The 24111-nt window shown below is 31.5% G+C and overlaps 1 protein-coding gene and 1 long non-coding RNA gene across 5 annotated transcripts in view; one reads left to right on the top strand and one right to left on the bottom strand.

Annotated features, from left to right (window-relative positions):
* On the top strand, positions 1 to 8536 carry LOC127714672 (uncharacterized). Its single transcript, XR_007987860.1, has 3 exons — positions 1 to 142; positions 5300 to 5533; positions 8215 to 8536. It is a non-coding gene; the product is annotated as an uncharacterized LOC127714672 (long non-coding RNA).
* A 6899-nt stretch (positions 8537 to 15435) lies between these two features.
* Positions 15436 to 24111, bottom strand: part of LOC127714658 (anoctamin-7-like) — a 65653-nt gene continuing 56977 nt past the window's right edge. For 3 of the 4 annotated variants that reach the window (XM_052220724.1, XM_052220726.1, XM_052220725.1), the window contains one exon: positions 15436 to 16773. In XM_052220724.1, the coding sequence (XP_052076684.1) occupies positions 16566 to 16773 (208 nt within the window). In that variant the 3' untranslated portion in view covers positions 15436 to 16565. Of the gene's footprint in view, positions 16774 to 22143; positions 22167 to 24111 lie in introns of all 4 variants that reach the window. The other variant, XM_052220727.1, reaches the window with a different exon arrangement.

Here is a 24111-nt window from a genome sequence, read left to right as displayed (position 1 = left end):
TTTTGTTCGTTTTACGTAATGTGACGCTGAAAAATATAAATGTATCATTATTGAATATTTTTCCTGTAGACATTGTTTGAAATGATGTATCAGTTTATGTTCTCTTCAATAATTTGGATAACGATTTTACACAAAGCAATCGGTTAGTCATTTATCTTTCATTCAAGTGTTTTCATTAAACAGGGAAAAGACGCGGAACAGTACTGAGACGTGAAACCATCCTTAAATAAACATTTTCTTTAATCATATATCAAGGTTGTCTTAATTTTGATAAGTAGTTCTCAATATGCATTGAAGTACTTAAATCTACATTGCCCTCAATATCTTTCGTCTTTTGGCTTTAATTCAATTTGAAATAATTAATCAAGTTTCCAAAACTTGAAGGCATTTTTTCGGTCAGTTTGATATTAAATTTTGTATCCACTTTCCATATGTTTAATTTCTGTTGATTCACTGTTCGGGGATAATTTGTAAACACATATTGCAAATTCTTACGTCTTTATATTAATTAGTTAAATGCTACATGTATGTAACTACAAAATGTAGTATGGCGCCTTTCATTGTTTGTAGCAGACTACATGCCTAACATGTGGATACCATGTCCCCGCTGAAAATGTGGATACCATAGATAATGTTGTATGTCGCCGCTGAACATCAATATCCCTACACGAGGCATCGAGTTAAACCCCCCTTTTTCTACCTGATGTGGCAGTGTATTCAAACACTGTCCCACACAACCAAGCAACAACCCACGTAAGCCAGGGTTTTACTGTCCAGGGCTGATCATATTTCTATACCTTATTTAACCCTCAGGGTTGCAAGACATTCTGTAACTTTATAATATTGTATTGACCCCCATGACAAAATGTATTCCTTATTTTAACAAAAAGTCAGTAAAATCCCACAACTCACCGCGTGCACGTAAAACACCGATAATAAGAAGAAAAAGCTTATAATTCAAGAGTAATGATGTGTGCATGCTTCCTGTTACAAAATATCTAAGACTTTATCTTGAACGCCATAGCTATGTCTTCGCTTTGTTTAGTTGTTGTTTTTATTATGTGTTATCGTGTATTTTTCCAAATCGTAATGATTATAAGAATAACATAAAATGTCAATAACAGAGCACTACACATACATCTATACTACTAAACTCCTCTGAAACCATACAAAGTCGGAAATATTTGTGATATGACGTATAAATGTAGTGTTTTGTACTTCCTAAATTTGTCTTTGGAACAATCTTTTTTTCCACAGAAAACGCCAATTTTTGAGAAAATATCTAAATTCGGAGACCGTTATCGATCCGTGTCTTATACGCTTTCGCTAATGCTCACTCGACGTACTACCCGACAACTCGGCCAACGGCAACTCGCACCACTCAAACACTCTCACTAATTATTACAACTTGCATCACTTTATCAAACTCGCACCACTAAAAAAAAAAGAAATATAACATACTCGAATAAATGTGTTTAATCATTAGATTGTTTTCTTCTTCTCTTAGTAAATTCCTCCTTTCTCGGAGCACCAGTGTCACACAGAGACAGAACTCGCATCACTCGAAAAAAAAAATACTACAAACTCGCACTGCGGAAGAAATGTTTTAAATCATCAGAGAGTTCTAGATTGTCTTCTTCTACTCTGAGTTATTTCCTCCGTTCTTGGAGCACTCGTATTACACAGAGACAGAACTTGACTCGCACCTTTCGAAAAAAAAAAAGAAATACTACAAACCAGGGACTTTCTATACTAGTATATTAGTAAAGAAAGTCCCTGTTAGTATAGAAAGTCCCTGTACAAACTAGCACCACTTACAAATGTTTTAATCATCAGTTATCTAGGCTGTCTTCTTCTTCTCTGAGTTATTTCCTCCGTTCTAGGAGCACCTGTGTAATACCGAGACAGAAGCTACTAATTGGACATTCAAACTCTTATGGAAGAGGAACTGACAAACTTATAAAAACTATTATCATAATGCATCAGTGCATAAAAACAGTTTGAGAAACACGAACCCAAGCTTTGTATCACCATAAACATTTCAAGTAGTCTTCTTCTTCTATGAGTTATTTCCTACGTTCTAGGAGCACATGTGTAATACCGAGACAGAAGCTACTAATTGGACATTCAAACTCCTATGGAAGAGGAACTGACAAACTAATAAAAACTATCATCATAATGCATCAGTGGCCACATTCTGTATGTATGTGCCTGTCCCAAGTCAGGAGCCTGTAATTCAGTGGTTGTCGTTTGTTTATGTGTTACATATTTGTTTTTCGTTCATTTTTTGTACATAAATTAGGCCTTTAGTTTTCTCGTTTGAATCGTTTTACATTGTCATTTCGGGGCCTTTTATAGCTGACTGTGCGGTATGAGCTTTGCTCATTGTTGAAGGCCGTACGGTGACCTATAGTTGTTAATTTATGTGTCATTTGGTCTCTTGCTGAGAGTTGTCTCATTGGCAATCATATATACCACATCTTCTTTTTTATATTCAAGCCGCGGGGAATGTGACAAAGAGACAACAATACGACCAAAGAACAGAAAACAGCCTAAGGCCACCAATGGTCATCAACTTCGCGAGATAAATCCCACAACCGGAGTCGGACTTCAGCTTATTTATAGAAAATTACAGTATAAATATAATAAAAAACAATAACAAATCACACATTTAAAAAAAAGAAAATTTATGAACTATATCAATGGTTTCCTTGTTAGGCTCCTTTTTCTCAGTCAGTCTAATAAGGGACGACATCAAAAGTTCAACGTAGGATAAAAAAACTTAATTCACATAGTTTTTACGCCATAATTATTATTTGGTTTGCCGTTATCGTGGATATTGGATATCTGTGTCACAGATAACCATATGAATAATGATAATAATAGATTCTTCATCTAAGGAGGGTAACTCAATTAAAACTAATCTAATTTTATATGAGGCCTTTAAACAAAATACATGTATACAGTTTACATCCATACATCAAAATACAACATATATTTATAAAAATCATTCATTCATACATCTAAATGGCAACAATTGAATAAAGTTTTCATATTCTAACCATAAAAGAAAAAATATTGAACTTGCATAGAATTTTCAAGGAAATGATTTCTTGAATAATTCCACATTACGACAATTTTTCATTGTGAAAAATCGTTCCATGCCTTGGTGTACTATGGATATGTTCCACTTGAAGCCAAAGGCCATTGTCAACACGACGGTCGACAGTAGCGGAACAATAACTGACCATAACTACTAAACATATAATCTTCCGGAGCACTTGGGTTCATTCATCCCCTGTTTTTGATAGGGTTGTACTATCTTGACTGTATTATTTTATCTTTTGTGGACTGAAGTTTGTCTTGTCGTAGTTTTTCGTTTTGTCTATGATATTGTCTGATTTTCTTCGAATTATCGCCTCTGGTTGCCCATTTTGTATTTCTCCATATTTATCACAAATCATATAAGATATTTCATAAAGCATTAAAAAAAAATAAAGCAAAGAAACTGCAGAGACATCGTTTTGTCTGTTCTTCTTGTAATGGTATAACAGAGGATATCACACAGAAAAATGGCCCAAGGAGCTGCACCCCTCTATTTTGAACTAGCTAAGAAACTGCGATGTCATTGTTTTATAAAAATAAGAAGATGTGGTATGATTGCCAATAAGACAACTCTCCATCTGAGACCAAATGACGTAGAAGTTAACAAATATAGGTCATCGTACGGCCTTGAACAATGAGCAAAACCCATACCGCATAGCAAGCTATACCAAGCCCCAAAATGGCAAATGTAAAACAGTTCAAACGAGAAAACTTACGGCTTGATTTGTGTACAAAACAATAAACAAAAAACAAATATGATATACAGCAACAAACGACAACCACTGAATAATAAGCTCCCTACAGAATGTGATGGGGGTAAAAATGTAAAATGCCCCCCCCCCCCCCTCACAACCTGAGAAAGTGGTGTAACTATACAATAATATTACAAAGCATAAGAGACATCTTATAAAGAATGAAAGATATCTCATATAATTTAGAAATATCTTGCAAAGCATAAGAGACACCAAGGAAAGAATGAAAGATACCTCATATAATTTAATAAAAGATATCTTACAAAACATATGAGACATCAAGGAAAGAATGAAAGATATCTCTTATAATTTAAAGATATCTTATAAAGCATAAGAGACATCTTATAAAGAATGAAAGATACCTTATATGATTTAATAACAGAATTCTTACAAACAATAATAGACATCAAGGAAAGAATGAAAGATACCTCATATAATTTAATAAAAGATATTTTTACAAGGCATATGAGACTTCTTACAAAGAATGAAAGATATCTCTAATAATTTAAAGATGCCTTACAAAGCATTAGAGACATCTTATTAAGAATGAAAGATATCTCATATAATTTAAAAAGAGATCTTACAAAGCATAAGAGACATCTTAGAAAGAATGAAAGATATTCCATATTATTTAAGTATATCTTACAAATCATAAGGACATCTTATAAAGAATGAAAGATATCTCATATAATCTAAAGATATCTTACAAAGCATAAGAGAAATCTTAGAAAGCATGAAAGATACCTCATATAATTTAATAAAGGATATCTTACAAAGCATAATAGACATCAAGGAAAAAATGAAAGATACCTCATATAATTTAATAAAAGATATCTTAAAAAGCATGAGAGACGTCAAGGAAAGAATGAAAGATGCTTCATATAATTTAATAAACGATATCTTACAAAGCATAAGAGACATCTTAGAAAGTATGAAAGATATCTCATATAATTAAAAAAGATATCTTACAAAGCATAAAAGAAATCTTATAAAGAATGAAAGATATTTCATATAATTTAAAGAGATATCTTACAAATCATGCATAAGAGACATCTTATAAAGAATGAAAGATACATCATATAATTTAAAGATATCTTACAAAGCATAAGGGACATCTTATAAATAATGAAAGATATCTCATATAATTTAAAGAAATCTTACTAAGCATAAGAGACATCTTGTAAAGAATGAAAGAAATCTCATAATTAAAGGATATAAGCGCCCTTCAATTTAGGGCTAGCTAAGAAACTGCAGTGTCATTGTTTTGCCTTTTCTCCTTTTCTATTAATTTTTTATCGCTCCGTTTTTTCTTTTTATTATACATATATAAATACTCTGTAAAAATTAGTTTACTGTTATTAAAAAAGACCACTTCCTAATTTACCGTACTGTAACAATTGTTTGACTTTGATCATACAAAAGTAAAAAAATCTTATTTTCAGGTACAGAATGTGTGAAGTGTGCAGAATGTAGTATACCACCACAAATCCAATTTTATCTACCAGATTATGAGAAAAAGTGTATCAACTCAGAGTGTAACAACGCAACGTCGGCAACAAATGCAACAAATGTAATGTTTGGTCCATGTCCAAACGATCCAACTGACCATCGAATAAACAGATGTGGCACTCTCCGTGGAAGTGTTAAACTTTCCGTGTTATCTTTCGGAGGTCATGGTATGTTATGTACGCAACTTAAAATTTAGGATACATATGTCATAAGGGTACTGATTGTACCATAAGTATTCGAAACTACTGAATCAGATGTACCAGAGACATATGTCTCTGAATGAACTTAGCCGTCAATATATCAGACATTTGTCAAATTTATTTTAACTCATGAAATTGCTATAGGTCTATTTTAGGTAAATTAACCTTCTTATAGATAGAGTAAGATCTATCATTATACCTCACAGTATAATTGAATAAAACTATTGGCTAATAAAAGATCACGTGGTGACTGGTGTTAATTAATTCGGATATTTTTGTCCAAATCGGCAAGGCCGGTAAATAAATTCGACAAATTGTACCGTCTGGTAAATAACCCTATATACACTGCCGGTGAGGCCAAATTGTTCCGTCGGGAGAATAACCCCATTATTCACCGCAGTTGAGGCAAATATAATTGTGTTTGGTATAATATACAATTACGGCTTTCTGAGTCGGGAGATATCCAAAATTGTCAACCCTGCTTAGGGTGATTCCCCTCGGGCTAAAGCCCTCGTGGAAATAACCCTTAGCAATTTTGAATATCCCCCTCCGCAGAGAGCCGTAACTTTATATTGTTAGCCGTAACTTTTTATTGTTAAACATATTATAAATTGAATAATTTAAATTCTAACTCGATTCAACTCGAATTGTGATTCTATATTGCATACCTGCCAAATTTTCATAACCTTCATGGTGGATTTTAAGAACAATATGACCTACTGCATGTTCTATACATGTCTTAGGTAAAATTAATAAGCTATTCTACGATTTTGAAGGAGTATATGTGTGCTTAAATGCCATTAGACTCATTTGAATGACAATTTTGAGATATTAAAAGTTCTTATAATATAGAGAATTCAAATAGTCAGTCCAACCCCTCTCATGGGGGAAATCCCCCATAAATCGGGATAGTGGCAAGTCTGAATTATTGAAGTTGAACTTGTGATGTAACTCAAAGTGCAACTCAAACTCTAACTACGAACAATAACTTGAAGTTTAGCTCAATCTTGGACTTGATCTCCAATTCTGTCTCGACGGTTAGCAACGCAAGGGATCCTATATTAATTTGTTACCGCATGCAGATCTAGAGCTGATAAGATACATTATTTTCTTTTAAAGATATCTTAAAATGAAAAAAAAAAGATCTCTTATTACATTTCTTTATAAGATAACGCATAGAATATATGAGATATCATCAAAATGAAATAAGATAAATGAAAAGTTATTGGATATCTTATACAGAAAAGTTCATACGATATCATTTAAAAATGAGTGTGAAATATCTTATTAAATATTTATTAAGATATCTTATGAACTTAATGAAAATTAGAAAATATATTATGTAATGTATGAGATATCTTGAAGGCTGTATGATTTTGAATACCGTGTGCCATGTTTAACTAAACTAACGAACTTTAAAAACGCAACACTAGATTATTCTTTTAATTCCTATTTTCCAATATGCAATTTTTATAAAATAAATGTAAAAACAAAAATTTCATTCATAATTTCATTGTCTAAAAAAGTCCGAAAGTTGAATTGATTACGTCATTTTTAATGTTGAAATCATGTGGTATGCACTGAAACCCTGGTTTTTCCCTTATCAATGGGTGTGTCACCGTCGAAAGCAATGACTGCCCGTAACCAACGCCAAAATGATTGTCAGAAAGGTCAACCAATTCTGTTGGGCATGTTTTGAGTTCTGTTTTGAACCTTCTGATTTTGCCTCTGTCCCACCCATTATGCGGTTTAAACTTTAGGGCTTAAATGTGTTTCTGCAGTCGATTCGTTGGCATTTCAGTATATGGGGAAACATTTATGGCTCGAATCTGTCTGCCATGACATCATTGGCGACTTGATTATCAGTTGACGTTGCGGCGCCGTAAACATGACTCGCAAATAACGTCCCGTAATCAAATTTTATTGACGTGGCGTTGTCACTACATATTGATCTGGTCATGGATGGTCATTAACAAATCCCGTCTACCTACACCTTTGTTGAAAGGACAGTAAGATGAGTTTCTGACGTGAAATTGTCTGGCAACAGCACGATCACGTATTCCTGCCTGCAATATTCTTATGGCCTGATTCAAATTTTCATTGCTCAGTCTCGGCAATATGGAGATGCAATATTATTTTAATGATTCCAGTGTGGGTATGGATTGAAAGAATTGTTTTAGGAAGAAAAAAACCTTAAAAAAATCACTTATGGGTTTCACATTTCGCTTTAAGAAATTCGTGCGAATTCAGTAATCCGGTATGTTCAATTACCTCTTGTAAGTCAGGTGTTGAATTTTTCTAAACAGAAGGAAGTATGGTATGCATGAATAGTAGCTATATGAGGATCAATCATGATTTGGTAAAAAAAAAATAACCAAAAGGTGTGTTGCGTTTTAAAGTCCGTCAGTATACTACAATGTACATGTAACAACTGATTCTATGTCAGTAAAACAAGTTTTTCTTAATGTATGGATTGTAACAAGATTAAAATTGCCATGAGCAAATACAACTGACAACAGAACTATTTTCAGTGCAAGCTTTTGTGTGTAAATTGAGATATTCTACACAATAAAAGGTATAGTTTTAGCGTATCGACATGATAAAGTGGTAGTCTAAACCTGTGATTCAAACCTAATTTTTTTTTTCAGTAGACACAGTGACGTTTTATTTAAGAGATTGTTTTGCGGTGAAGAAAAACACAAAGTCTGGATGTTACACAGATCGGAATATGTTAAATGACCAGAAAGCTGTCATTGAAAAGAAATTTGCATATGATCTTAAAAGACGTAAAACACAAGTTGGAGATATACAAAATGGACAGTTCTGTATCAATCACAGTGGTACCAATAAGTCTTGCACATTAATGTATTCATCATTATTGTTTCTAATCATCTTAATGCTGGCACTACTTATTACATAAACAATCTATATACTAAATTTTACATATGAAGCTTAGGAGTAATAAAAATATCGTCTCCACTGTTCTGTCTTTGTTTGCAAGTTTTGTAAATACACACATGGTATCATTGAACTTGATAATTCTCCTTTAATGAGTGGCCTACTTTCAATTGACCTGCAAGGATAGTAAATACAAAAGCTTGTACACTGTGACATATCTGTATTTGTGTTCTGGCTATTCGTCTATTTTGGCCATATAGCTCGAAAACACGTGTTTTAATTGGCTACCCAACTTAAGGCTCTGTCTGATAAAAAGTTAAAAGTGAATTTTCAGATATTTCAGAACTTTTGGTTCCTATTAAGATTTCCTTGATCGAGTCTTGCTGCTTGAGGAAGGTACTAATATTTTTAGAACTTGTGGTTCCTATGTCATGATTTCCTTGATAGGATCTGCAAGGGTCTTGCTGCTTGGTAGGAAGCTACTGAACTAAGGGTTCTTAAAAGGAAAAGGTGAAACTATCTCAAAGTTTAAAGAATGCTAACAAGAATGAGTTGACGGTTTAATAATACAAGTCATTGATGACCACATATGTGTTCCATTTGTCAAAGCCACAATCATGTATACTCCTTGTTTTTGTCGTCATTGACAGCACAAGGGTGCCACTCAGTCTAGTGAAGCAAGAAGCACTTGCTTTTCTGAAACACTTTTAAAGTTCATCAAGTTGGGTAATTTTCATTCTTTTGTTGTTTTATCTGGTCTATGTAGGTTTTTTAATGGGTTTTCTTGTCTCATTTCTTTTGACCATGTTGTTGGCCGTCTTATTCAAGTTAAGATTTTAATATGTCAAATGGTATACATATATATATATTTATCTTTATTTCATTCTAATGTTGCAATGTAAATCAAGATCAGACATCGGCCTGAATATGCATGAAATATTTGCCACTGGACATTAAGTGAACAACAATCAATCAACCAAACAGAACAAAAATATTTTATTTTCATCTGTGTACTAACACTGGGTTGATGCCAATCCTGTTTGTCCATGATTGATTGACAGTTTTTATTCGTAGAGGAAGATGGAGTGTCCGAAGAGAATCATTAACCTTCAGCAGGAAAACTTGCAATCCTAGTCAATTAAGATGGGAGTCGAACATACCTGCAATGATCAGGGCTTGAACTAACAACCGCTGCATGTGTGGACAGGCTAATGGTACAGCAGTAGAACTGCTTTGACCACTTGGCCACCGAAGCACACTTGTCCATATTACCTGATTATTAGTCAATAGTGTATCATAGGTCTTGGTTCATTACTTTTTAAATTCTTAGCTTTTATTTTCAGTAAATTGTTCAAAACTATAAGAGGTTTATTTACATCTCCTTCATGCATAGTCAACTTTAACTTAGATGACCTTGATCATTCTTTCAGATCCATTGTAAAGCAATATTAGGCAATTATCAATTAACAAATCGATAGATCCAATGTGACTGAAAACAGATCCCTGTGTATAAAAACACTTTATTCCTTTCTAATATAAAGATAAGACCAATACCGGTCTGGACCTGCCTTGCTACATGAAATTGATTGACGTATACTGAAGCATAACTGATCATTCCCTTTCACTGAAGCCAAGAAAATTTTGACAAACATTTTCCTTGTACAATGAGTGTTGAAAAATTCCTAACTAACGGCAAACAGGAAGTGGCTGCACAGCAGATGTAAAAATTGCTGTCCTGCTACAACTCAACATTATGTAGCTGCCTACAAATTTAAAATCATTCCCTTTCATAGAAGACTAGAAAAGTTTGATGAAAGTTTTCTACCCAAAGTCTTTCAGACAGACAGATGGATGGACAGAGTCGAGGGGTTATTAGATCTGCTTTCGCCTTTGGTGACACAGGTAATAAAAAGATGGGGTATGATTGCCAATGAGACAACTCTCTTCCAGATACCAAATGATGTAGATGTTTTAAAACATCTGTAGGTCACAGTACTGCATTCAAAAATAATCAAAACCCATACAGCAAGGCTAAATCTCCATCTTACAATAAAGAATCCCTCAAAATGTACCCAAAAGCTATGTAGATCCACTTGTGTTAGTTTTGTACAAATGACTATTCATCAAAAATTCTATTTTGATCCGCTTTATTAATTCATTATAAGAAGAATTGTACCCTAAGCTGACATTATGTTCAGTAACAATTTAAAAACTATATTAGATAACAACTAACAATATAAAAATGTAAAAATACATAAAAATACAGTGAAATCTATCTTAAATAAAAATAACTGTGGTTGTATTTTAATGTTTTTCTTTTAATAGTAATGGATTTATATACATTGAGTATGTTTAAATCAATTACTCCATTTTCCTATTAGATTTATTTTTGTATATGTAGTTGGTACCATGTGATGATGTTAAATTAAACACATTTTATTATTTCAATTTATACTTAAGTTAAATTAACAAACAGGTTCATATGGGAAAGATTTCACTGTATGTACTATAGAAAGTCATGGTTTTGTTACATCATATTCAACATTAAATTAAAAACATGAAAATACCACAAAAATAAATAATTACAACATTCAAAATATGAATTCCAAATGCAAATATCATTTCTTTTATATCTTAAGAATGGCTTTTAAAATTGAATAGAAAGTTCTATTTCTATAAATTTACAATTAAATTTTTTAAACAAGTCTAAAAATAAACTTAATTGTCTACTTGTCAGGGAGTTGATTTTGTCAACACATAATTTTCCAAATAACCTGATATGCTTGGATGAATTCAGACCTTAGATATGTTTATTTGGTAAGCACTAACTGGTACACGTGTACACATGCACCATTATTAAAATACACCATATTAAATGGCCAATACTTAACTCTCTAACAGTAAGTCCTATAGTAATTTTCCTAAATAATTCTATTTGCTCTCTCTCTCTCTATATATATAAATATACTATTTGATTTTCTACAAATACAAATGCTTAATAAAGAAAAGGGAATTCCTTAATTATTAAAAAGGAGTAAAATATCATAAAATGGGAAATGAGAAACAATAAAAATTTGCCATTATATTTTCACTATTGATATATTATGCATGTAAATGTGTTAACAAATTCCCTAATATCACATTATTATCACATAACTAAAAACTTTGTATTAAATTTTATTTTAGTTAAAGAGTTCATGCCTATGTAAATGTAAAAATATGGACGGAACATTATACTGTGGATTCATTTTTATTCGTGGTATACCAATTTTCGTGGGTTTCGTGGGTCACAGCGAACCACGAATTTAAGAATTCAACGAAGAATAATCCCGAAAAATGTGTTTGGAGTCAGATGTTTATTTCCGGTTGTGTTATGCAGTTCTCGTATAGTGTTGACTAGCGATAAACTTTGCAACATAACACGTGTTTCTATTGAAAGAAGATAAAAGTATTTTGATTAAATCAATAATAAAAAAAAATCGAATATTAGTGATAAACTCCTTTTTAAAATTGATTAAAACTGTTCATGGAAAATAACTGTAAGTTGTTAATTACCGTGTCATAGTTTGGATTACTGGTGATTAAACATCAATAGTATTAAGTATGGGGATATTGCCCGTAGGTAATATTGTTTATGACAGGAACATTTATTTTCACACCTTTTACTTATATGACTATTTATTATACCGTGATTAGGGAAATAAGCTTTCAATCATATATCAATCATAGAGATTTGAATGCCTCATAAAATTACCGAAAAAAATTTATAAATTGTAAAACAAACATATAATTAGTTGTCTCTGTCCACGATTTTAATCGAAGTTTTCAATGAACACTTTAACCTAGAATGACCAAGCGAGGATTTTGACAATTTAAACTTTTTCAATGAATTCCTTCTTTTTTTGTTTTATTATTGATCAAACCAAGGAGGTTATATGACATCCTAATTCAACCAGAAATTCACGAATTACGTATCTGAATTTATCTTTTTTTTCAATCAGCGATCCACGAATTTACGTTTACCACGAAACGTCTTTTATTCTCTATCGACGAAAATTGATACCCACGAAAATAAATGAATCCACAGTAATAAGTTTTGATTGTTAGTTATCATAAAGTAGTGAACTGTAAATTATAGTTCACATATGTAAGATCACAAAATAAACTGCTTCGCTGAGCGCAGCTGGATACGCCCGCAGAGGTCTAACCCTGAACAGTTTGGGCAAAAATGGACACAAAATTCAAGCTTGATACAGGTCTGAATTTGGATTGTAATTAAATATTTGACATATTATAGGTTTCTGAATAATTGTAGTCAAAGAACTTGAAATTGGTTATATGAATTGAATTTATATTCAATTAAAAATTTCTTGCTGTTGTGCAATACACTGTGCTGTTGAGGCAATACTTAGTAAATCTGTTGTCAGACTATAAACAAATAAAGTCCAATTTCTTCTCGATGTCATATTTGAAATTTATGAAAATCAATAGGGAGATTACATCAATAGCTATAAATAATTCACCAAAGTTTCATGAGAACTGCTGAAAGCATTTTTGATTTATAGTCCAAAAACTGGAAAATCCCCCCTTTTTTAATGAATAAAACCCCATAATTCAGAAATGTTAAATCTAAAATTTATAAAATTCTAAAGGGAGCTTATGTCAACAGATATAAACAATTCACCAAAGTTTCATGAGAACTGCTGAAAGCATTTTTTAGTTATTGTCCGAAAACTGGAAAATCCTCCTTTTTTTATGAATAAAACCCTGTGACTCGGAAACGTTAAATCTAAAATTTATAAAAATCCAAAAGGGAGCTCATGTCAACAGATATAAACAATTCACCAAAATTTCTTGCAAGTTGGTGAAAGAATTCTTGAGTTATTGTCGGAAAACTGGAAAATCCCCCCTTTTTTAATGAATAAAACCCCAAAACTTGGAAACGGTAAATCTGAAATTTATAAAAAAACAAAAGGGAGCTCACGTCAAAAGATATAAACAATTCACCAAAGTTTCATGCATATTGGTTAAAGCTTTTTTGAGTTAATGTCCGACATGTTGACGACGCACGGACGGACACACGGACGGACAGACGGTCAACGGTATACCATAATACGTCCCGTAAACGGGCGTATAAAAATAACTCGCACCACATTCTCCTTTACAATGTAACTCCAAAATGTTTGACAGAAATCAATTTTATACACATTTTCCTAAACACTTGTTACAAACTAAGAAATTTCACATCTATCTCTGTATTAAATTCCATTGAACCCTGCAAAAAATGTAAGAAAAATCTAACTTCCATATTTTATGGACAGACAGACAGATTAATTCCTAGTGAAAAATGTATCTTGAAAATTGTCACAAGGATAATAATAACAATTTCATGATATGATAGGCTATTTTCTTTAATAATTATTGTTGATTAATATTTTATAACAAGTGTAAATTACTTTTTTTAGGCCTTTTCTCATATTGCCTTTTCAATATTATATCCACGGTTGTTCTTGTGTTTAATTATGTAATGGGACATGTAGTATTTATATTTTTAGGTATTGCATAATTCTACTGTATAAACTCTTTGTGCTTCCACCTCAACCCCCCTCCCATTTCCCCCTTTACACCTTTTTCTTTGGACCACCCATTAAAACCTCTATCAAATATGCATAAAAAAGAATTGTATAATAGTCATTGAGACAGAAATCCAATTCTGGGTTAAAAAAGAAAATCTTATACGGTCACATCATTACAGTAACTGATTGAAATCATGCATGTACTCCAGGTACATGAAAACATAAATTATAAATATAAAACAATTCTAAAATAACCCTCATAATAACTGTAAATGACAATTTACTTTAGTAACTTGCAAATAATAAATAACTGGAATATAATTACATAATTATACATGTATTATTACTTGATAAATTTCACCTGACAAGGCATGGTTTAAATAACTGTCTGAATGTTCATACATGTTAAAAAAAATAAATCAATGACACAATAGTAAGCTCCTAAGACTAGAACTACGTAAATACAATTTATTTCACAATACAACATATACAAAATATACATAAATTACTCATACACTTATACATATTATAAAATTTTAAAAATGTAGACGTCTAATCTAAGCAGGGGAAAAAAATCAGGCATCAATTGCTATAAATATAAAATTTCCACAAATGGTATCACAGATTAGAAATAGGGAAGTTAAAAATGTAATTAAAATTTACATATAGCACTAAAACAATAATGTCATTGTTTAAATTTCAAGTATGAATAAAATCATTAACAATTTGAAAAAGATTTAATTCACACTTAAAGTTTAAACGTCAATTATCATGTTTACTCATTATAAATTTGGAAATATCATTGGTAAGGATGTTTCTGCATGAACAAATTTGGAATGTGTATGACATCAATGAAAATTTTTCATAAAATATAATACAATAACCCTTTTCCCAAGAAAAATTTGGACCTCACAATAAACCTGACTGGGTACATTCAAATGCTAATTTTTTGTAAAAAAAAAAGCAATAGCAAGTAGCACCAAATCATTAGACAACTAATCAGAAATATTACTTGTCTTTGTCCAATGACTCCACACAGCCCTGAGATTTCAAGCCATTAAAAGGAATAACAAAAAAAAAAAATCCAATTTAATTTTTCGTAAACTGTATTAGTACATGAAATTTAAAAAAGTCTTTATATATATGTCTTAGGAAGATTTAATAGATCACATTATCTATGTACCAAAAATACCAAAATAGAAGGTGTTGATTTGTGTATGTATAAAAGGTTGATATGTGTTCTTTGCTGACTGTTTGTAAAGTTGATTTGTACTCTTATAAAGAACATCAGTCAACAATGTTTTATTTACTTTCATTTAAGCTTTTCGGTATATTAGATTATTAATAAATCAAAATGAAACAGGAGAAGACAAGCACAATTTTCAAAATTGACCGAAATTTGTTACCTTCACTTTTTTACATGTTAATTACTGGACCATGCAGGTATTGATACAGATAATTTTTTTTTTTACAAAAATGTAGAAAAAAAATTTCATTTCCATTTCAATCTGTAAAAAGATAAGTTAAGACTGTTTGATCGTTCATTAGCAAGTTAGTCAATTTGTTTCTTCTGTATAAAATTCAGGGAACATACAAATTAAAACCCTGTTGTGCCACGATACTGAAAAACTTAAATATAAATATAATTTAAAGAAGATATAAATACTAAATAATATAAAAAAAATAAAACCTTTACAAGCAACTTCATCCATGAAACATATCATTGTTTAAGTTTCTCTTTAAATCTGATTAAAATTGCATCCGCTGGCTACAAATGTATCACTAAAAGTAATTGATTCATCTAAAGTACTCTACATATAATCAAGACAAGTAATATAATATATCAAAATTAACAAATTTAGGTATATTAAAGAGAAATTAAAACAATTCTATGTTGACCCTGATAAAAAAAAAACTGGCCATCATCTTCATTAAAATTAAAATAAAACTGCCTTAACTCTAGAAAGACAGAAACAAAATAATTCCTCTTTTTTTGCTGTCTTCCATAAGGTCTTTTTTTATTGTTTTAAAATTCCATAAAAAGTCAATCAAAATATAAATTAGACTTTATGTACAAAGCATGAAGGGACGGTCCTACAGTAAAATAACCACCTGTTTATATCAGCGGGGTATTTAAAATGTAAGAGATGATTGAAGTAAAATACATACTATTGAAGATATTATGAATACAGAGATATGGTATATAATTTAAGAATTCAAGTCATGAGAGATTTTTCAAAGACTATTAAATTGGATATCAGGTATCGGAAAAAAACCCTTATTTTCTTTCTGAAAAAAAAGAGGTTTATAAAAAATTTATCAAAAATTTAATTTCAAAATTAAAGATACCTCCATGTTTAAAAAATTTGTGTTTCTGTAATGCGGCTGATATTTAAGGCATTCAGTAAATTTTAAATATTTTTTTTAAATTAACTCAACATAAAATAATGTAATGTATTATAATATCGTATAAAAATGCATTTAAATTAGCACCCATAGAAAACAACTGTTGACATTGGTACAACTTAAGCCATGGAATCATCTGAATGTTTTAATCTATATCTTCTATCAGCAGACATAGGAAGCTCTTTTATGAATTCTCCTCTCGGTCCTTTGACAGTGATATGAGAAGAAGAAACAGTGGAACGTTTGGAAGAAGGTCCGGTTCTCTCTGATATAGGAAGCTCTGTTAAGACTTGGCCCTGAGGTCCTTTCACTTTAAAAAATATTGGTCTGTAAAAAATAAAGCAGTAAATTAACAAGAGTGGACACACAGAAATGTCTCGCCTGTCGTGTATTTCTAATTGAAGTTATGTTGAAAGTAAATGCTATCAGACATACATTATAAATTTTAAGCTGTAAATAATGAAATAATGTCGCTGCTGCTGATGCCTGTATGAACACTAAAGCTACTGCCAGGCCTGCTGAAGACAACTATCATAGTGTCTTCATACTACTAATTGTATAGGTTATTATCCGCTATATGAAGATATGCTGGATAACTGTGGTTAAGAGTGATATAATTGACTTATCCCTTCTTGTAAAAGAAATTGGATAAACTTTAAATAATAAACATTGACCAATGAACTATGAAAATAAGGTCAAGGTCAGATGTCACCAGCCAGTCAGATGTATAAATCTTAATTCTTATATTAATTACATAAACCAAATATATTTCACCAATTCCATATAGTATCTTAAAAACAAATCAAAAAAGAAGAAAAACTAACATTGACCTATGAACCATGAAAATAAGGTCAAGGTCATATGAACCCTACCAGACAGACAGATACGCCTTACAATCATTCCATACACCAAATATAGTAGACATATTGCTTATATTTTCTAAGAAACAAAGTTCAGCATTAAAACTTAACATTGACCAATGAGCCATGTAAAAGGAGTTAAGGTCATATGATACCTGGCGGACAGACATAAACACCTTATAAACATTCCATACACCAAATATAGTTGACCTATGGCTTATAGTTGAACAAAAAAAGACCAAAACACCAAATTTTAACACTGAGCAATGAACTGTGAAAATCAGGTCAAGGTCAAATAAAACCTGCGAGACAGACATGTAAATCCTAAAATATTTCCATACACCAAATATAGTTCACCTATTGCATATAGTATAAGAAAAAAGGACCAAAACTAAAAAACTTAACTTTGACCACTGAACCATGAAAATGAGGTCAAGGTCAGATGACACCTGCCAGTTGGACATGTACACCTTACAATCATTCCATAATCCAAAATATTTTCATACACCAAACATAGTAGACCTATTGCATACATTACAAGAAAAACAGACCAAAACACAAAAACTTAACTATAACCACTGAACCATTAAAATGAGGTCAAGGTCAGATGACACCTGCCAGTTTGACATGTACACCTTACAATCATTCCATACACCAAATATAGTAGGCCTTTTGCTTATAGTATCTGAGATATGGACTTGACCACCAAAACTACCTTGTTCACTGATCCATGAAATGAGGTCGAGTCAAGTGAAAACTGTCTGACGGGCATGAGGACCTTGCAAGGTACGCACATACCAAATATAGTTATCCTATTACTCATAAGAGAGAAATTAAGAATACTAAAATCTTAACTTTTTTTCAAGTAGTCACTGAACCATGAAAATGAGGTCAAGGTCTATGGACATATGACAGACGGAAACTTCATAACATAAGGCATCTATATACAAAGTATGAAGGATTCAGGTATTCTACCTTCTGAAATATTAAGCTTTTAAGAAGTTAGCTAACGCCGCTGCCGGATCACTATCCCTATGTCGAGATTTGTGCGACAAAAGTCGCTGGCTCGACAAAAATAATGCATATTTTTTTATAGATTTTATTTTCTTCTAGGATTTAATTTAAGAACAATATTTAAGAAAAATACTCAAATGCTTGGAATTATAACAACACAGAAAAATAGTGTGTGTCCATTAATCCCTTGTATTATAAATTTTTAAAAGATTATGATAACTCTTTCTAACAGAAAAATCTGAAATAGATCACCTATATTAAAGTTAAAACACTACATATGCTAACCATTTTCTTGCAATCAGTTAATTCTTTTCTAATTTATTACTACTACTTATAATAAAATGTCTTAAGATTACAAATTGCTGGGTTGTAACTCAGGTTAATCTAAGGTTATGTCACCTAATCTTGCTAGTCTTCACCTGAGCAATACTGCTTTTAGTAAAAATTTGCAAGAAAGTTGGGTTAATTTAACACATTTACGGCTAATGCTGTCATCAATTATTTTCTTAGTTTTGTAATCTTAAGGTATTTTGGTGGTTTTATGTCATAGATCTGTATACTGTAAATTAAGAAATCATTGTGAAATATTAGTAATGTGAATAATGCGACTGGGTGAGTATCATCATAAGGACTCGCATTCTGATATCTGATACATGTATATCTGTATAAGCTTTTCCTGAAATGGCAATAAATAATCACACTTTTTTATAAGCCTTAAAAAAACCGCATTAATAAATCCACGCAATAATATCTGAATTCACAGTATTTGAAATCTTAACATATATAATGAAAACTTTAAACTAGTCAAATAGGACAACAAATGCTCATGTTATGTGAAAACATATAGGATTAGAATTAAACGCTACAAAGGCTATTTTAATTTTTTTTGCTGAGAAAACGTCACAGCAAAAGATCAAAATGACCTTTCAAGGCTTCATAATTATATAAACAGGAAGGTAAGTACAATAGTCCTCATCATCTATATGACCTAGACAGGGAAGTTGAATTATTCTATAAATAGGAAATTTAAAGGAAAAAGCGGACATGTGTAATTGTATTGTCATTAGAATGCCAACATAGCAAATTTGCCATTTTTTCCATTTATAAAGGGACATAACTCAAGAAAGGTGAAAGTGACGCCACCGATATTCAAACTTGATGTGTGTTTGGTGGTAATATGCATTGTGTATAAAAGGTTCATAACAATTGGTTGAGGCAAACTAAAGTTAAAGAATGGAAACCAATTTTTGGAAGCGTACATACAAACGTATATAAAGACGGACAAGGGTAAACCTTAATGCCCCCAAAACCTAGCGACAGGGGCATAAAAAATTAAATCATGTTCTGTGTTTTGTAACGATTTTAAATGGAAATATTTTAAGTAAAACTGTTTCATTTCAATCAATCAATCACTAGATTGGATTGGTCAAAAAGTCTGATTTATTCTTCCCAGGTACTTTATATTTGCTAGATATAATGGGTTTGCTTAATTTGACATGACTTTACCTGAAATGTCACTGTAGCTTAATGGAATTTTTATAAATTTAGATGTATTCATATAGTGTTATTAACTGTCTGTTTCTGTATTAATCCTGTTAAAGATTTGAGATTAGCTGTACTGGCCCATAAGCTTGAAGAGTCTGGCAATGTGATTTAAAATCTTATAATAAAAACATTGACAAGTGGATTAATATATCACTGGAGAAACTACTACTAGTGCAGTCCAGTAGAGTATAGACTAGATGACTATGCAATACACTGAAGAAATCTACTTGAAAGCCAAAAAGATATATCACATTCTATTTTTAAAATGCAAATGCACTACCACATTAACTACAAATAATATTGTCTAGATTGATAAATATAGCAAATAAACTGCTGACACAGAGATATGTCTCGCCTGTCGGCCAAAAAATCAGAAAAGACAATCTGATGAACACTGCAACATTGCTAAATAATTCAAAGTGTTGCTGGACAATGACACAGAGGGCAGTGCATCAAAATGGTCAACAAACTGATATGTACTGATAGTAATGCAACTTTATAGGAAATATCATTGGTTCCTATCAAACTGATTTAAGCAGAAAACTTAACAGTTGCTGAAGCTGCCAAAAAGAACGACACCATTGCAGGAAAACCAACACCTATGTCTTGTCCAGAGTATGGTTAGTTAAAGCACTGAATTTTACATTCTGTTACAATTACAATTATGGACAAAGGACAATAGGCATAAAGGACTACAATTTATTGAAAATAGCTGTAAAAATTTGGTTTCTTTACCTAGAAATTATAATTGCCTTTAGAATAATGAATAAACCAGTTTGTTTTACAATGTACTATAGTAAGAATCCAAAAAGTTCAAGTTTGAATGATGATCGACAGAATGTCAGAAATTCAAATACACAGAAACATATAAAAACATTTTTATGTCTGAATGATAATTTTTCTTATTCTTTTATTCTATTCGGGGGTGGGGGCTTTGGAGAAAGTGATCAGCTGAAAGGCAGTTCTATTAATAATTAAATGGGTGATGACTATCTTAGAAAGAATGATTGCACAGTTATAGGAAACAATCAACTAATTTTTATGCATGGCAAGGTAAAACTAAATAAACAGCTGCGCCATGAGCACATGATACGCCCGTTGTCTTGTGTGTGAATTTTTATGCAATAAGCATAAATAGTTTCTGACATACGGCGTGACATGCGAAAACCCCCTTTTTTTTTTTACAAAAAACTCAATATCTCTAAAATTAAATTTTGAATCAAAACCAAAAAGTATACAGATCTTTAGATCAATATAACTAAAAAGTGTGTAAAAGTTTAAGCAATAATCATAAATCGTTTTTGAGATACGGCGCGACATGTGAAAAACCCCTCCCCCTTTTTTTACAAAATACTCAATAACTCAAAAATAAAATTTTGAATCATCACCAAAAAGTATACAGATCTTAAGGTTAATATGACTAAGAAGTGTGTAAAGTTTTAAGCAATAGTCATAAACTGTTTTTGAGATACGGCGCGACATGTGAAAAACCCCTCCCCCTTTTTTAACAAAATACTCAATATCTCTAAAATAAAATTTTGAATCATCACCAAAAAGTATACAGATCTTAAGATTAATATAACTAAGAAGTGTGTAAAGTTTTAAGCAATAATCATAAATTGTTTTTGAGATACGGCGCGACATGTGAAAAAAAACACACACCTGTTTTAGTTACTAAGTCCCGTAACTCAAAAAGTTTTAATCTTATTATCACCAAAAAGTATACAGATTGTTTGACCATCATAAGAAACAACTATGTTAAGTTTCATGAAATTTGGATAAGTCATTCTCAAGTTACGGTGCGACATGTTTACGCCGGACAGACAGACGGACAGACAGACAGACGGACGGACAGACAGACGGACAGACAGACAGACGGACGGACGACGGACATTTGTATACCATAATACGTCCTGTCAAAAATTTGACGGGCGTATAAAAAGCGTCAAAAACATGATTAAAAGTAATGATTTTTAAAAGGCTGACATAAATTAAAATTGTTTAGAGAACAGCCTTTTCTAAAGTCTGGCGGTAAATAAATAAAAATAAACTATATTTGTCATTCAACAAGTAAAAATATTAATTGAATATAAAGTATGGTAGGATAAAACTAACTAATCAATATATTTCTTTTAATTTGTTTACAAGTTTATATAATTTATATATATTCCAAGAACAGAAAAAAATATGTAACGTTTCACCCTATCTAAATAAACATATACAAAGTTAAAAGGGTGAGAACAACAACCAAAATGTTACATAAAACAGTGTTCATTACCTTTCTATACATCAAATTCTTTCCTGAAAACACAAAATCGCCATTGGAAATAATCTAACATTTTGAATATTCAAACTAATTATTTTGAGGTAGTAAGAAGCATTTTGATTCAATTTTTTTTCATCTGAAAAGAATTTTTACTTAGACCTTATGTCCTAACATGTTTAATTGCAGTCTTGTTTTTTTTTACTATCTTTCTAATATCAATCAAGGTAGAACCAGTACCAATTATACCAAAACAGAGATTTATATCCCCATCAGTACTGTTATAAAGAGAACTGATCTTCCATTCCAGAGAAACATAAATGCAACAAGTAATTGTTTTATAAGATTATAAATAAACAAAATATACATAAGGCCCAACAAATTATGTATTTTGTGCAAGACAAATATTGTGGAAGTACATCTATTTTGTGTGCTCACAATTTTTGTGGATTTCAATGCTTTTTTAAGCACATTTAGTAGTAATCTTTCATGTTTAAAATGTATAATCAGGGTTTCAAAGAAATCCATTTTTTCAAGTTATTTCCCCCCCCCCCCCCACCCTATTTTTAATCCACAAAAGAATCTTTCCTGTTACAAATAGGAGCAAATATATAACTAGATTCTCTGCTACAGCCTCATAATCAAAAACATGTAACTGACTTTGATTAATATGAAAAGAATTTGAGTAAAATCCAGAATTTGATCATTCCTAGTGTGTTACAAATTGACATCTTTGTCACTGAAATTGTCGGGGATGAAATGATTTTTTTTCAATGAAAATTAGACAGGTTCAGAAAATCAGTCAAGATGTTATATATATGGACTCATTATTATTTTTGAGGTACCTATTTTCAAGTATTTCGTGGGTATAGGTGAAGCTAAATTTAAGTTTTGTATAGATTTGTAAGCAGAATTTGTTAAACCACAAAATCATGTATGCATGAAATCAAAGTACAACTTTTCCATAATCCAGGAAAATTGCTATAAAAAAGATAAATGAATTCAGTTTGTAAGTATTGTACTGTGATGCCAGGTAGGCCTTCTTATTCATTAAACATTTTCAAAATTGGCCTGAGAAACTAATATTTATTTTTTTCCATGACCTAAATGTACCACACAAAAAATTCCGGACATATATTTCTTTTATATATGTTTCATGCAAAAATACAGATAGGGAATGGAATTAGATTGATTGATCAATATTTAACACAATTATGACTATGTCATTGTCTATACCACTGTGAGAATTCCCCATTTAAATTTTTTTTGAAAAATTGAAAATGTTTATATTAAAGCAAGATATATGTCAAATGCATACAAGTAGATGCAGGTAGTTTGAAATGTTTTACACTATTTAATGAGGGGCCTCGGTGGCCGAGTGGTCTAAGTAGTTACTACTGTAATCACTAGCCAGTCAACATTGAGGTTGTGAGTTCGAACCCCGCTCGTGCGGGTGCACTCGACTCCAATCTTAATTGACTGGGATTGTCAGTTTTCCTATCGAAGGTCGGTGGTTTTCTCCTGGCACTCCGGCTTCCTCCACCAATAAAAAATGGCTGCCACGAAATAGCCCAAAAGCGGTGCTTAAAAGTGACGTTAAAACACCAAAAATAAAAAAAAAACAAATCACTATTTAATGTTAACAATAACATTTTCTCTCAATTTGAAGCTAATATTAATTAAAGAAATTGGCCTGAAAAATAAATTTACAAAATGAAAATCAGGTCATCATGACCTTTACTGAAGAGAAAAAAGGATGTTGGACACTTGATGATCAATGAAACCCACTCTTCTGTAAAGAGATAGTTTTAGTATATAAAGTTTCCTGTAGAGAGATTAAGTATACAAAATTTAAGTGGTATCAGAAGTGCTACAATGATCATACTCATTGACAGTTTAATTATAACCAATACTTGGATTTTATCCTCAGTGTTCCTTTCAAAGGAAGCTCATACTGAGAGAAGAAGACAGTTTTACAAAAAC

Source organism: Mytilus californianus, unplaced genomic scaffold, assembly GCF_021869535.1.
Source record: "Mytilus californianus isolate M0D057914Y unplaced genomic scaffold, xbMytCali1.0.p SCAF_9, whole genome shotgun sequence".
Taxonomy (NCBI): domain Eukaryota; kingdom Metazoa; phylum Mollusca; class Bivalvia; order Mytilida; family Mytilidae; genus Mytilus; species Mytilus californianus.
The sequence above is the reverse complement of the archived record's forward strand: the minus strand, read 5'-3'. Positions and strand labels throughout refer to the sequence as shown.